The sequence below is a fragment of the Oryctolagus cuniculus genome, chromosome 13 (assembly GCF_051225735.1).
Source record: "Oryctolagus cuniculus isolate XC-2025 breed Fujian yellow rabbit chromosome 13, ASM5122573v1, whole genome shotgun sequence".
NCBI lineage: Eukaryota > Metazoa > Chordata > Mammalia > Lagomorpha > Leporidae > Oryctolagus > Oryctolagus cuniculus.
In genome coordinates, this window is record NC_142879.1 from 43,196,823 (window position 1) to 43,213,879 (window position 17,057).

At 37.3% G+C, this 17,057-nt stretch overlaps 1 protein-coding gene across 1 annotated transcript in view; it reads right to left on the reverse strand.

Annotated features, from left to right (window-relative positions):
* Window positions 1-17,057, reverse strand: part of CUBN (cubilin) — a 283,377-nt gene that overhangs the window by 184,435 nt on the left and 81,885 nt on the right. The window contains exons 23-27 of the mRNA XM_051820614.3: window positions 12,515-12,707; window positions 11,005-11,165; window positions 10,132-10,313; window positions 9,218-9,374; window positions 5,751-5,938 (exon numbers count right to left, since the gene is read on the reverse strand). Coding sequence (XP_051676574.3) covers window positions 5,751-5,938; window positions 9,218-9,374; window positions 10,132-10,313; window positions 11,005-11,165; window positions 12,515-12,707 — 881 coding nt within the window. The remainder of the gene's footprint in view (window positions 1-5,750; window positions 5,939-9,217; window positions 9,375-10,131; window positions 10,314-11,004; window positions 11,166-12,514; window positions 12,708-17,057) is intronic.

Consider the following 17,057-nt stretch of genomic DNA (forward strand, 5'->3'; position numbering starts at 1 on the left):
TATAATAAATGACCATTGATGATCTATGAAGTCATGTTAAAAGCATCAATTTTGCATTGTGAAAATCAGTAGAGCAGCAGATCCGAGGACTCAAGGGACACTACTTCATGGTCCCTTTGAGGGTAGCAGAAAGGAGTGCAAGAGTGTCCACAGGGTGAGACATGGCAACAGCACCAGCCCAGAGCTACTGAACTGGATAGAGAGCCTGGCTTTGCCATTTAAAATCTTTGTAGCTATGGACAACCTGTATCTGCCTCACTTTTCTCGTCTGTCATCCAGGGATAATAACATTTACAGGGTTGCTGTGAGAATCACCTAGCAAATAATACATGCTAGATAAATATGAATGTTAACCATTATTATTGCTTTCAACAGGGTCTCCCCAAAGTGTTCAACAGATCCATTTTAACCAAAAATAATCTATCACTATATTATTTGACATTTTTATCAGTTTATCCTGTTTGACATTTTTTATCATTTTTTAAAGAAATATTAGGGGCTAGCATAGTAGCAAAGCAAGTAAAGCCTTCACCTGCAATACCAGCATCCCATATTTTCTGCTATTTTTCCCCTCATCTAAAGCGTAATGTCTTTTCCCTATTCAGCCATCTTGGAATCTTTGTGTTTTGTGTGTGTGCGTGTGTGTGTGTATATATATATATATTTCAACGTATATATATATATATTTTTTTAAATAAATATACTTCACTGAACTGGTTCATCAATTTTAACAGCTTTTTGATGGAGCTTTAGATTTTTCTATGTACAGCATGATGTACTTTGCAAACATGGATAATTTGATTCTTCTCTCCAATTTTCACGCCCTTTATTTCTTTCTCCTCCCTAATTGCTCTTGCTGAAAACTGCAGTACTACACTAAGAGTGCTGATGGGCCAGTGTTGTGGTGTAGAAGGTAAAGGCTCCACATATGATGCTGGCATTGCATATGGGCACTGGTTTGATTTCTGACTATTCTACTCCAAATCCACCTCTCTGCTAGTGTGCCTGGGAAAGCAGCAGAACATGGTCCAAGTGCTTGGGCTCCTGCATCCATATGGAAGACCCAGAAGAAACTCCTGGTTCCTGATTTTGGACCAGCCCAGATCCAGCTGTTGTGGCCATTTGGGGAGTGAACCAGAGGATGGAAGATTTCTCTCCCTCCCTCTCTCTCTGATAAATCTTTATTTTTTAAAAAGATTTATTTATTTATTTATTTGAAAGTCAGAGTTACAGAGAGGAGGAGGTCTTCCATCCACTGCTTCACTTCCCAATTGACTGCATGGCCGGAGCTGCACCAATCCGAAGCCAGGAGCCAGGAGCTTCCTAGGGTCTCCCATGTGGGTGCAGGGCCCAAGGACTTGGGCCATCTTCTACTGCTTTTCCAGGCCACAGCAGAGAGCTAGATCAGAAGTGGAGCAGCCAGGGCTCGAACCAGAACCCATATGGCATGCCGGCACTGCAGGTGGCAGCTTTACCTGCTACGCCACAGTGCCAGCCCCTCTGATAAATCTTTTAAAAAGAAGAAATATTGGGGCTGGCGCTGTGGCACAGCAGGTTAAGGCCCAGGCCTAAAACACCGGCATCCCAAACAGGTGCCGATTCTAGTCCTGGCTGTTCCTCTTCCAATCCAGCTCTTTGCTATGGCCTGGGAAAGCAGCAGAAGATGGCCCAAATCCTTGGGCCCCTGCACCCGCGTGGGAGATCTGGAAGAGGCTCCTGGCTCCTGGCTTCGGATGGGCGCAGCTCCGGCCTTTGCGGCCATCTGGGGAGTGAACCAGTGGATGGAAGACCTCTCTCTCTCTGTATTTACCTCTCTGTTTAACTCTTTCAAATAAATAAAATAAATTAAAAAAAAAGAAATATTAAGCCAATGATCAATGAGTCTAAATGCAAATATATAATGCTCTAAGAGCAATGAATGAGGACTTGAGGGGCTCATGATGTGATGGAATTCTCAAAGTCAAATATAACTTACTAGGAATAATATTCTTGCTTAGTTCTTTTTAAAATTATATAACCTAAGGCTATGAAGCCATAACAATGAATATAAAGGTAACAGAGATTATAAATTTTGATGTTAGTAAACATTAGGATGTGGCTAACAATAAAGCTCATTTAATGTCAGCCAACTATATCAGAAGTATATAAGCCAGATATTAGAGCCTCAACCCACTTGACCCTGGCTAGGTTAGTCAGCATCGCCTCCAGTTCTGGGCACCACATTTTAATAAGAGATTCTGCCATACAAGAAAAACTGCAGAGGAATGTGCTACAGGAAATGAAGGCTAAAGATTGGAGAAAAGAGGCCATGACTTACTCTGGATTGCAACAGACAACTCAGTGTACACTCACTCTCTCCTCCTGCTCACACCACCCCACAAACAGTATACTACCCAGAGCCACCCTGACCTCAAAGGGACAGGTCCCCACTCCGACATTTCTCGAGCACTTGAGAGCACCTCACTGTGTTGATCTCTGCCACTTTACTGCACACAACAACCTCTTAGTGTTCTCTCTGTTTGCACCACACACATGTTTCCTGTTGACCTAACACATCCCGACCTTCCTACATATCTCTGTGCTGATTTCTCTCCAGTTTGTGATTTCCATTTGTATAATCAGTCACCTCCTAGAAATCACCTCTTCCACATGGAGACTCATGCTCAACATAAAACTGAAAAACTGAATCAAGTTGTAAAATACAGATAGAATCCTTAAGATTGCCTACTTATAATTACATAGGCAATACAATCTTACTTTTTGATGTAAACGACCCTTATTCCCACTGAAAATTTTTCCAAACATAACATTTTGTTTTGTCCAAAAGACAAAATAATAAAGGATGGATTTCCTTTCCAATGGAATCTTTACCAAACCACACCTCTCAAAGTTGGGTACGGTGTCTGACCTCATCAAGTTCTTTCATAGTTCCAGGATTATTAATTAAAAATAACTAAATTCTGGCTGTGGTAACAGGCACTCAGTTGAGAGCTGGCTAAGTCATATTAAAAAAACTCTTTAAGTAGAAGTGATTAAAGGAAGCTAGATTTTTGTCTTTCTTATTTCTCCTTAAATAGTTATTTGTGCTTTTAACATTTTCATTCCAGATCAATCATTGCAGCTCTTACTCTGGTCTTGGCTTCCAGAGATGGAAAAAGTCTCCCTCTGGCAACAGTGTCATTCTCTGGAAGGCTTTTCTGGACTTCTGGTTTTTATTCCAACTTTTTTGCTTCCAGCGTCAGTGCTGCAGAGAGCAATGGCGCCTCTGAAACATGACGTATCTTTCATCGCCAAGCCGCCTCTCGGTACCTCCTCCGCAGGTGCGCAGCAATTACTTTTTACTAGACACTTTTCAAACACCTCCAAAAACTACTGATGGGCCTTTCTGTTGCCATTTCTTCCTTACAGGAGTCCAAAGAATTGAGTTGAGTTCCTGGAAATGTTTCATCTTATTTCCTTCCTGATCTTTCCGCTAAATCTCCCTTCAAAGTTGAGTTCAAAGGCTTCCTTCTCTCTTTAGCTTTCTCCACTGAACTTCACCAAATCATCATTATGGTGCCTCACCCGTTGTCAAACAAACAATACTCGTTGCAAGGTCATGGTTTCTATATTAGCTCGTGCTCACAACTTAGGATTGCCCTGAATGTGGAGGGATTTATAAAAAGGCCACTTTGGAATTTGATTATTTCTCACTATTTAATAGCTATCAGTATATTGATGTGAAAATAAGACTAGGATAATCTATTTAAGCTGCACCTTTTGGATTTCTGTAATGTAGCAACTGTGTAATAAGTGCCTGGGTTACAAAGTCAGTAGGAGACAGCTCACACCTTGAAGAAGCCCATAGCTCAGTAATGTATGGGAAAAGCACACCTGGTAAAAATAAATAGGATCAAATGCTGTGTTCATGCTTTGCAAGCAACTTCTCTATTTTTTCTAAAGCAAGAACAAGGTCTTACCACATGAAAAGAAGGAAGGCTACTCTGGGTAAATTAAATGATACAGGCATAACATTCCTAGGCTTGTGAAAATCATTTGAGCTCTAAATCAAGGAAGGGGGACTTTAAAACTATTGCCAAGTTCATGCTTGTATGTTTGTTCTATATTGTGTCATATTTTCTTAGAATGCTAGTAAATATAATTTTCTGATGAGTAAACTCTATAAATGCTGTTTTTATAATATTGTACTTTTCCAAATATAAAGTAAGATTTTTGCTCAAAAAATTAACCCTGAAAAACAAAGAAATATTATATTCAGAATCTCAAAGAGTCTTTTCAAAGTACACTCTCTCTTCTCTCTGTTTTGATAAACAAAAGTGCTATTTGGAAAACATATGCCACTCCCAAACAACCTCAGTCGAGCTAGTGTCTGATAGAATTAGTGAAAAGACACTGAACATTTTGCTAGGATATTTCTTCCTGGGAATATGAACTCAGGGTTACCAGTGCTGGCTGTCAGAAGTCTTGCAATAAAGGCTTCTAAAAGTCACCATCACCTTGAAAATAACTACACTCAGTTACTGAGATGTCGAATGGAGCATACGCAGGAAAAATGTTCCAGTGTTACAGAGGGAATACTTGTCACTTCAGAAAAATGTTCTCTAGTGAAAATACATTATATGTGGATTCAAAAAGTATTATAGATTAACAATATAGGTGGAAATACACATGATGTGTTAGATCAACCAAAAAGTAAATTTATTAATGATGAAAATATGAGGGTATTTCAAAACATTTGTGGAAAATAGAATTAAAAGATAAGTTTATTTTGGTACAAAAAAATTTTGGAATCCAAACGTATATACAAAGGGTCTTCAAAAATTCATGAAAACACATATTATGAAAAAACTACACATGTATTTCAAAATTACTTTGCACAAGACAAACATTCCACTTTTCCATGAGCTAAAGCATACTCATAAATGTCAAAATGTTTTAAACAGTTTGAATAAAACTGTTTTATGAAGTTTAAAAGTGGAAAACATGTTTCTAAATCATTTATATAATATATAATTTTATATATAATTATATAACAATAATATTAAAGTAAGTAAACTAACTTTAATCCATAGCAGTAAAAGTTATATATGTAAGTTAGTTTTAAAAACTTTTTTAAAATAAGATTTCTTATTGTAAAAGTTTCAGATTATTTCCTATTCTAGGTTGCTTAATATGTGTGTTCAAGCATTTTTATTGCATAGCATTACATAAAAAGAATGGAATAAATGTTCTTGTTGCTCATTACTATAATAAATAGATACTTGCACTTCACAAAAAAATGAACTGAAATCAACTTACATTTAAAAATAAAAACAAGAATCAAAATCATGACATTATGTACCAGGCATATTAGGTATTAAGTAAATCCAAGACACTTAAATGCTTTCTGATCTCTTATTTATAGAAAACAACATTTTAAAAACCAGTACAATATAGAGTTTATTCCTCTACTTTTGTGTTACTTGAAGAATAGGAGATGAATCTAATCAAAAGTTATATTCCAAGCTAAAAACTTGGGTTTTTCCTTCATATAAATTATTCAGTAGACTAAATAATTTCAATATTAAGATGATGCAGGAGAAGAGAAAGGAAAGGTATGAGTTCAAATACCACGGGTAGTTGGTTCATTACAGATGTGTAAGGCAGAACTAAGGATTCCAATCTAAACAACATGATGCTTTCTACTTTGGCTTGTCTAACTTGAACTGAAAATGGAGTGAATCATTGAGCTTCAGAATACGCATACATACCTCTAAATAATCCGTCGAGCAGTTTGTGTGATATTCCAAGTCAAATGCTGAAAATGTGTAATTCACAGTGTTGCCAGCTGTTGCTTGGATGGTCCAGCTGCAGCGCTGGTTATCAGAATAAGGGTTTGGATAATCTATGCTCTCCAAGATGCCAAAGGTTTGATTGACTATTTCTACATTCTCACACGCTGGAACAAATAATCACAATCGTCAGAAATACTATCAAAATTGGTCCAACATGTATATGAAATTCTCCTTTAAGAAAACATCTAGATTTTTTAAAAAATCATATTTTGTAAACATTTGGTATAGCATTTTTAGAGTAAAAGAGTCTCCATTTAGATCAAATGTGAAATAATACTTTAAGGAATGTAATTAAAATCGCACGGGCATATTAAAATAGGCATAAATTTCTATATCTGGGGAACAGCAGAATGGCTCAGCTGTAATCAGATATCAGTCTGATTTGTTTAGAGGAGTGCATTAAACATTCTGTGATTCTGTTTTTCCAACTTTAACATCTGGAAGGGACAGAAATTCTGACCTTTAAATTCAAAAGATTAAAAATACGAAGTCCTATGTGAATGTTCAAAATGAACAACAACATAGTTTTGTTGGACATTCATAACTCTGGGAAATTCACAACAAAGGCTCCGTTATTCCTCTAGTTAGTCATCAGGGAGTATCAAGCGAAAAAAAGGACTGTAAAGAATTTTAAAAATAAATGAAAATCTTGAATTTTGAAAAAGTCTTCAGTCTAATGGTGGTATTTTTGAGCTAAATTTTTAGCCAAACAACATAAAGCAGCTCTAGGTATGTCTAATCCTAGAAGTAAAGTGCCAAATTCAGCCAGTTTTAATGATGTGAACTTGGCATACCTTTCCACGTTTTCTTTTTATATTGTATTTATGATGTGTAATAAGAGAAAATGGGAAAATAATACATTGAGAGCTGCCTCTGAAAAATATGGTTCACAGATGCATTCTACTATGACACTGCTTTTTGAAAGGTGTCAGGAACTCCGTTTATAAACTTTGGTTTGGAAAAGTATGAATTTGTGATTCTTTCAAGTCTCCCTTTCCTGGGAGAGGGATAACAGTTAAACCATTTCTCTTTGAAAATATTTAGGTCATAATTTTGGCCATAAAGGATTTCCAATGCATAATTTTATTGGGGCTAGCATTGTGGTATAGAAGGTTAAACTGCCACCTGCAGCACCAGCATTTCATCTGAACGCTACTTGGAGTCTCGGCTGTTCCACTTCATATCCAGCTCCCAAGTGATGTGCCTAGAAAGGCAGCAGATGATGACCCATTTCCATCCTTGTAGGAAACCAGGTTGGAGCTCCAGACTCCCAGTTTCACTTGGCCAAGCCCCAGCCATTGTGGCCACTGAGGGAGTTAACCAGTGGATGGACAGTCTCTCTCCCTCTCCCTGCCCATTCTCTCATCCTCTCTCTCACTCTGCCTTTCAAATAAATAAAACTTTAAAAACTATCTAGAATCCAGTCTGTTGGAAATAAGACAATGTCATCATGTCAGTCTTCAGTTTCATATATAATCAAGTTTTTTTTTGTTTGTTTGTTTGTTTGTTTTTTGGCCAGGCAGACTTAAACAGTGAGAGAGAGACAAAGAGAAAGGTCTTCCTTCCATTGGTTCATTCCCCTAATGGCTGCTACGGCGAGGAAGATTGGCCAGGAGCCGGGTTCTTCCTCCTGGTTTCCCATGCGGGTGCAGGGACCCAGGCACTTGGGCCATCCTCCACTGCCCTCCCGGGCCACAGAAGAGAGCTGGACTGGAAGAGGAGCAACCGGGACTAGTACCCAGAGCCCCAACCAGGACTAGAACCTGGGGTGCCGGCGCTGCAGGCAGAGGATTAGCCAAGTGAGCCATGGTGCTGACCTAATCAAGTTTAAATATTAGTAATCTTTCAATTAATCCAAGAGACACTGTGACTTTCAATACCATTTTCAGACAACTATGTCAAAATTATAGATAAATTTAAATTTAGTGAGGTAAGGATTTATACTTTCAAAAACATAAGTGGAATGTTTATTAAAAAGCATAAACTCAAGGAAATCTTCTTGCCTTAAGTGCTAATTTTGAAACTACAAAAAGTATTCAATTCTAGAGCTAGAAAGGAGCTTTAGAGACCATATAATTTAATAATATCTTTTTAGAAAAAGAAGTCATAGAAGCCTAGAGAAGAAAAGTGGCCTTCTCAAATGTTAGTGGTCAGGACACACTCCAAACCCCTTATGTTTTGTTCAATTCTCCTTTAATTCCACCCCGTTGCCTTAGGGGAAAGCAAATTTCAAATGGCATCTATGCCACAACCAGAGTTTTTACAATAATGAACAGTACAAAACCCACAGATGATCCACAAGGACAACAGCTTTCCTTAATAAAATTAAAGTACTTTTCTTATATTTTTTGAGATTTATTTATTTATTTGAGAGGCAGAGTTACAGAAAGAAAGGAGAGATGGAGAAGTCCTACATCTACTGGTTCACTCCTCAAATGGTCTCTTTGGCTGGAGCTGGGTCGATCTGAAGCCAAGAGCCAGGAGCTTCTTCAAGTCTTCCACGTGGGTGCAGGGGCCCAAGCACTTGGGTCACCTTTTGCTGCTTTCCTAGGCACATTAGCAGGAAGCTGGATGGGAAGCGGAGCAGCCGGGACTCAAACTGGTGCCCATATGGGATGCTGGCGCTGCAGGCAGAGGCTTAATCTGCTATGCCACAGTGCCGGCCCCAAGATATTTTTCTAAGGTTGAGGGTGAAAATTAGAGTAGAATAATATATGTTCAATTGAATAATGTCAAATTAGAAGACCATAATTTGTGAAATACATAAAAGAGTGTTGGTTATTTAGCTGTTACACAGATCTTTAGCTGAATTGCATTATCTCAGAATATTAAATAATCCTCTAAGTTTCTATAGTTTTTTTCCAGATGCTTAGTTACATGAGATTAAAGTGTTCACATAAGAACTAAGCTGTGGTACATTGGGTTAAGCTGCCTTTTGGGACACCGACATTCTATATCAGGGTGCCAATTTAAGTCCTAGCTACTCTATGCTTCCAATTGAACTTTCTGCTAAAATACCTGGAAGGCAGTTGGTGATGGCCCAAGTACTTGGGTGCCTGCCACCCACATGGGAAACCTGGATGGAGTTCTAGGCTCTGGCTTCAGCCTGCAACAGTTTTGCCTGTTGCAGACATTTGGGGAGTGAACCAGAAAATGAAAGATATCTCTCTCTCTCTCTCTCTCCCTCTCTTTCCCTCCCTCCATCCCTCCTTCCTTCCCTGCTTTTTCCCCTCTTCCTCCTTTGTCATTCTGCCTTTCCAATAAGTAAATGCAATTAAGATTAATTTCACTTCCTCCAGTCAATGGGTTATCCTTATTTAAGTTTGTCTCATGGAGAGTCTGAGGGCTCCCGATAGCGCTGAGCAGTTGGTATACACACTTACTCTGCCAGTATTTGGCCTCGAAGCCACCACCTTGCTGTCCTTCATCAGTCCTCAGTTTTACAAGCATGCTATCTCCATTAGAACGGATGACAGGGGGTTTCTCATCTCCACAAAGCTGAGTAAGCAGATGAGACCTGGTACTTGGGCCATCATAAACCTTTAATAGAACATTTCAAATATCAGACAGGTGCTGCTATAAATGTGATCTAAAGAACCCTACAGAACAGAAGTGGGAAAGAAAGATGTATGTGATACAACAAAAAGAACATACCTCAAATAAAATATCTTTTAAAATTACACTGAAGTGTCTATAAATTCAGGCCATGAACTCTGGCAGTTTATCCATGGATATGTAAGTGTGTGAACTCAGGCTGAAGTCTAAAGATTGAAAACGATAGTTTAATGTGTATTTTTAAGGCCATAGCTAATATCCACTGTCCTCTTTGATTTTTGATTCCATCATTTATAACATGAAACTTTAGTACATTTTTTATTTAGCTTTTTCAGTGTATGATGATGATTTCCTGGGACTATAAAAATGTCCTTGTTAGACAACTCCCATTATCTCCTCTAATTCACCAAAGCAGTCTTCTAAGATGTTAGTATTCAATGTGTATTTAGAAATTACAAGGTTGATAATTACAATAAATTTTACAACCTTTTCAGAGTTGAACCATATTTAAATAGTTCCTATGCAAAATATTTTAAGTATTTAGTGTATCAAGTCATATAGTGCATAATCTAGAAGACTGCCATTTTCACCAAATTAGTGAGTTTTTCTTTTGTTTATTTTCTTATATAGATGTTCCATTTAAATGCTCCACTGTCATGAACTTCCTAAATAAAAACAAAAGGATTATTTGTGTTTGGTAAAATGGGAGTAGTAAATGCTGCAACTGAAACATTATACATACAGCCACATAATCCAGAGTGCAGTTTGGATGGTACTCCAAGTGGAAGTTTATGAATTCCAGTTTAAATGGGCTGCCATGACTGGCTTTCAAGAACCAATAACATTCAGAACTGTGGTAGTAGGGCATTGGGTAGTTAGGAGACATGAATACGCCTGTGGAAGTGGTGAGATTGCCTCCACAACCTATAGGAAAAAGAATAGAATGATTAATACCCTCTCTTTCTGGTAAATTTTCATCTTTCTGTCTATATCAAACTGCTGCTACTGTGCTCTTCTTCTTTTGATCAAGTTGCAAAATAAAATGGTATCACAAAAGAGTAGCTCATCTGTCATCCCAATTCACAGCAATCTATTTTCCTGTTTCTAATCAAGATAGCCATCTTGGCCGGCGCCGCGGCTCACTAGGCTAATCCTCCGCCTTGCGACGCCGGCACACCGGGTTCTAGTCCCGGTCGGGGCACCGGATTCTGTCCCGGTTGCCCCTCTTCCAGGCCAGCTTTCTGCTGTGGCCAGGGAGTGCAGTGGAGGATGGCCCAAGTGCTTGGGCCCTGCACCCCAAGGGAGACCAGGAGAAGCACCTGGCTCCTGCCTTCGGATCAGCGCGGTGCAACGGCCGCAGCGCCCCAGACGCGGCGGCCATTGGAGGGTGATCAAGATAGCCATCTTGATGAAATACACCAGAGAACTAGAATTTTTCCCCTTTATCCTTCAAAAACTGTGGCTACTGTTAATGCAAAAATACTGGAAATGTTAGTTTATTTCAAAGAGTGATGGCAAAAATAGACAAATGGCCACAGACCAAGCATGCCAATCCAAGAACTGAGAAATTTATCAGATTGGCTTTCCCAACAAAAGGCAGATGTTTGCTATTTACCTGTTGATGATCCGTCCCAGTGAGCTGAGAATCCAGACTTGGAATCTGTCATATCACTCTTAAATTTTAACCATAGTTTGTTACTATGAGAGATGATTGTTGGAGGTAGAGTTGAGTCACAGTATTTTCCCAAGAATGGTGAATTTTCATAACCTCCATCTCTGTGATGGAATATAAAAAATACATACTGAATGAAAGTTTATTATGTTATCAGCAACGTCACTGTATAAACATTTAACATAATTTGAACTTTAGGACGGCAAACGGATCAGTTTATCAGACCAGTCAACTTCTCTTAAAATTACTCTTTAAAAAAAACCCCATAACTTCAACTTTTAAACTTCTTACTTTGTTAATAATATTTGGGACAATTTAATAAAGAGTAATTATCATTTATAGCTGGCATGGTATCTAATACATTCAGTTGCAAACTGAGAAAATGTGTTTAATCATCATTCTCTAAAATAAAGCCTCTGGCAATGTATCTGACAACACATAATCAAGAAACTATAATTATTAATAGTATAATTAAATGTTACCTAATTTTATAGAGAAAACTTAAGTGTTTTCCTTCAAATGTGCAAAGTTTAAAAATTTAATTTATGATGCCTGATATATTTGATATATCAAATATACCAAAACCCCAGAAATAATTCTTTTCCTAAGAACTTTTAGGGGTCTTAAATGTAGTTCATCAAAATTCCCCCCTCAAAAATCAAGGAATTCAGTCAATGCTAATCACTAAACAATGATTAATTGCTGTAAATCCTAAAAAAATGTCATTTTTAGTGTTTAACAGTCACAGCTATGATTTTATTATTTTAGTAACTGAATTCATATATTAACTAAAATTTATTACAAAATATAAGAGTCTAGATTTTAAGTGCTAAATAAAAATCTGACACATATGCATATCAAAATGATTAATTTAATATGAAGATTTACGGAGCTATCAATGTATAAGCTAACTTATCCTTACTGCTGATCTAAGTCTTAAATACATTTCAAAGTGCCACAAAATGATAGAATGCCTTATATTGAAATTCATAAGCATAGATTTATTATTTGAAAACAAAAAACGTCATGAAACTTTAAGATAACATTGTTATCCTGCCATCTTTGTTGTGATAGAATCAACTAGTTAGCCTAAAGTTTAAATTGATTTTTACATAAATAAAGAAGATATTCAAGAATTGGAAGCAGTTCATTTCAGAGTAGTTGCGCATCTTGTTTCATTTCCTAAATAAAATCATTTCTTAAAATAAAAATTGTCAGTATTCCCTAGAAAGATCACCTCAAGATAACCATGGAATCTTCTGCTTTTCACTGTTTCCTGTGATTGTGACTTCAAATGACAAACTTTACCTCTAAAAGAAAGTACATAGCTGGGAGCTTTACAAAGAATTTCCAATTTACAAAGAATTTATGGAGATTAATTTTTGTGAATCTTTCCAAGATTATTAATTTAAATAAATCATGAAAAATATTTTTATGAAATAAAGGTTCTTACCTGATTTCCACAAAATCTCCTACACATACACCAAAAAAGCTTTCCTCCAAAGAGAAGTTTGTGAAGTGCAACGCGATCTGCTTGCCAGTTTCCACTGTGATCCTATAAATGCATTCTAAATTATGGGGGTAATTATTGGGGAAGTTTGGAGAAGTGAGTGTCCCAGATTCGCTTGTATAGTCTTTCATGCATACTGTTAAGAGAAAGAAGCCACAGGAGGAAAATCAGAAAAGATTATACCACTAAAACTTGTTCACAAATACATACTTCATTCACTTGTGCCAATGTACTTGATAGTTAACAGGCCCTTCCAAAATGTCCAAATGATTTCATTTGGAAACAAAGATTTTTAAATGTCACAGACAAGACAAATATCAACAGCAAACCTTAAATATGTAGCAGAAATTGTTATATAAATCTTGAGAGGACAAGTTTTTGACTCTTGGAAGCATTACAATTTTTTAAATTCATAAATATTAAAAATTAGCCTCAATTAGAGAAATCTTAGAAATAATTCACTTCTGTTCTTTTCATATCCTGACAGAGAAGGAAGCTCAGCCATAGGGTGAAGACTTTACTAGGCTAATCCTCCACCTTGTGGCGCCGGCACACCGGGTTCTAGTCCCGGTTGGGGCGCCGGATTCTGTCCCGGTTGCCCCTCTTCCAGGCCAGCTCTCTGCTGTGGCCAGGGAGTGCAGTGGAGGATGGCCCAAGTGTTTGGGCCCTGCACCCCATGGGAGACCAGGAGAAGCACCTGACTCCTGCCATCAGATCAGCGCGGTGCGCCAGCCGCAGCGGCCATTGGAGGGTGAACCAACGGCAAAAGGAAGACCTTTCTCTCTATCTCTCTCTCAAACTGTCCACTCTGCCTGTCAAAAAAAAAAAAAAAAAAAAAAAAAACAAAAACAAAAAACAAAAAACCTTCTCAAATACTGGCAAACTATGCAAACTGGACCATTTACTCTACCAACCTGAGTCTCACTTCCCTCATCTTAACAATGGAAAGTTTGAGTATAGGTGTGAAAGTGAGCAATATTACAAGCAAAGAGCCTGACTCATGATAGGTATCCAATTAATGGTTAAATCACATTATCTTTCAAAATAGAACTGGGATAAGAAAAGCATAGTTCATGAGGAATAAATTCATTCATATAAGATATTTAGCAGAGTGGTTGGACAATATTGATGTCCTAAATAAATGTAAATTGTTCTAATTTATTAGTTTTAACTTTACTTATTCAGTCCCTCAGTCCCTCAAACTGTGTACTTACTAATCAACCCACTCAGTTTCCTATGCTCTCTGAATCTGAGATACTTTATAAAGAATTAATTTTTAATGTGTCTTCAATTATATCCAATAATAACCCAACTCTAGGGCCCAGGAGTATACAGAGCTCTCTGACTCCAAGGTTTTGGAGGAGAATAAAATATTATATTTTATTTTAAGTGAAACAAAACAGGGGTGCTTAAATATGCTATTTCTGCAATTGCTGCTGTTTGAACATCTAAGAAAAAAAAAAGAGGAGCCACTGTTTTTGGGAGCACAGTTATTCATATAAACTATTAGAGGTTCTACTGCCCTATGTGTAGCTCTCAAAGCAGTAGACATTCATCAAATATTTTGTTATACCCTTTTTAAACATCAGAGTCAGACTTTATTTGATTAAAGGAATTCATAGTGATAGGTAACTCTAAAGGTGATACTTAAGTCCAAAAGTATGCATAAGTAGTCTCTCCCATAGTCTGCTAGGGCATTTCCACAAGGGAGAAGGAAAGCAGGAAGGGAGGGAGGAGACAGCGGTGAAGATGGGAGAGAGGAGTAGAGAGGCGGAATGGTGTAGGGGTGGTATATTAAATATTTCAAAGCCAGTCATGAGTATTACTAAAATAAAAGTTCATGAATCCAATGGTCATTAAATGAAAGCTATGAGTCAGTCTTTCTGAGCTAACAGAACTGGGAGACTCATTGTATGTACAGATAGCTTTAGCCAGCTACTCTAACATTTAAAGCAAATAATTTGACCATGTCTTATATTCTTAAAGAGATAATGCTCCTAGCTTACTACATGTATAATACACGTACAATTATATTCATATCTCTAATGTAACTCTCAATTAGTCTGAGGAGAAAAATATCTATAATCAGTCTCCCAAGTAGATAATCTGATTTATTGACATTTTCGTCAACAATGATGAGTGATTCCTTGTACCACGTCAATTTGCAAGTGATGATTCTGGCACAGCTGGTGGGAGTTTGATATTCTCCACTGAATTTGCTCTGCACATCAATTTCTTTCTGTTGCTAACACAAAGGAAAACTACAGTCTCTGATGTGTTCAAATGATCTGAACTGTGCCTTGTGTCTGAAATGTTCAGGCAAGCAGTATCTTTTCCTCCTCCAATATACTCTTTAACAAATAAGTCTATCATTTAAGGCAAAATTCAAAGATCACTTTTTTCTGTGAAAGCTTTCCCAGTCAGGCAGAAATAATTTCTCTATGTACAATAAAATCTTATGCAAATAGCAACTTGAACACTAAACATACTTTTCAAATTGTTTTTGTGAGAGTATGTTTCTCCACCTTGGACTTGGGATGTGAATAATACTTTATTAATCATTATTAGCTATCACTTCACACAATACCTTATTTGGATCAGATTTCAGTAAATAGTTGTTAAAATTACAATATATAATATGTTGAAAACTGAGGAGGATGGGATATGTATTTGATTTCCTCCCACTGCCTCTACCCCACTCAGTTCTTCTTTCAGTTTATCCCTCTATCTGTATCCTGAAACCCCCTCTATTTGCCTCATTGTATTTTCATTCTCTCTGTCTCTTTCTCTCTCTCCTTTCAATTTTCTCTCCTGCATTGGTTGAAGTAGCTTAATATTTTCTGATGTTTATTAAATATAAATCATAGGAGCCTCTGCTCCAGTCATAACAAGTAACTGTTAATAAACTAGCTCCTCTCATTGACAACTATAGACCCATACAAAACATAGGACAATAGGCCGTTGATGATTGTTATCCTTGACAGAAAGGAAATTCATGAGGTGAGACTCTTCATTTCCTTGGTTCTCTTTCTGGGTAGAATTTCTTGACCACAGCAGAGAGCTGAAGGCTGAGTTCAGAATGACAGTCATAACAGTCAGACTGAATTGAGGAGATGACGATTTAGGGCTGTCAAAGTAGGCATAAGAAAATGTTCCAGAAAGAAAGAGCAATACAGGCAGGAGAGCCAGGTATCTTTGTGGGGCTCCCCATGGGTTGGCTGAGCCTTGGCTGGCCTTTAATAAGTATGCCAGACATTACAGCTTTGAGAGACCTTAGAGATCTCTCTTGGCCAGAATGAGGATACCTCATTAACACCCCAGGTATCCAATTGAGATACCAGAAAGGCCATGACTTATAAGTGAAGATTGTATCCCAAACAGGCTTTCTGAAGCGTTCCCTAACAAATAAATATGTCTAAGTCTTAACAAGACTTGTGGGAATGATAAAACTTTGGGACCTAATGAGACAGAGTGGTTTGGGAAACACTTAGGGATTTTCACAAATGTCCTAACAAGTAAAAAAAACAAAAACAAAAACAACAACAACAACAACAACAAAAGCTACCCAAATGCAAGGTAATGGGCCAGATATTAAACTGTCATTAAGCTTAAGGGAAAGATAAGAGAATTCAGAGTAATACAACACATAATTTACCATTTCCAGTTAAAAAAAATACAAAAATTACTACTAGTGTTTTAAAAATGGGGAATTGTAAATCAAGTCAAAGGAAAAAATGTGGTCAAGAAAAACATAGTCACAAGAAAAAATGTGATCTTGTGATTCAAAGATGGCTCAGATGTTTGATTTAGCAAAGAAATTAAAGTAGCTATTAGAAATATATTTAAAGACTTAAAGAAAAGTGTCTTCTCAATGGGTAATCAGACATGGATTTTTGGCAGAAAAAATGGAAATTATTTAAAAGAGCCATATGAGAATTACGTAACTTAAAAGTACACCACTTAAAAGTTTATGAGGTAGGCATTTGGCTCAGTTTCAGATGTCGCTTGGGACATCTGCATTCCATGTTAAAGTACCTGGGTTCAAGCCCTGGCTCCACGTATGATTCCAACTTCCTCCTACTGCACACACTGAGAAGCAGCAGTTGTTGGCCCAAGTCCTTGGATGCCTACCACCCACATGTGAAACCTGGATAGAATTTTAGTCTCCTGGCTTCAACTGAGTCCAGCCTTGGTTGTTACAAGCATTTGGGCATTTGGGCATTGAACTGGAGGATGAGAGATCTCTGTTTGTCTGTATGTCTGTCTGCCTTCCAAGTTAATAAAAATAAATAGCTTGAAATTTCATGATAGGGTTAATAGTAAATTGGATGACAGGAAAATAAGGTGAGTAACATTGAGAACATCAATTGAAATTATTTAATCTGAAAAACAAAGAATATTTTGCGTAGGCATGAACTGATACTCAGAAGCCAGGGGAAAACAGAAAATATGTAAATACACATATAATTAGAGGTCAAGAAGGAGA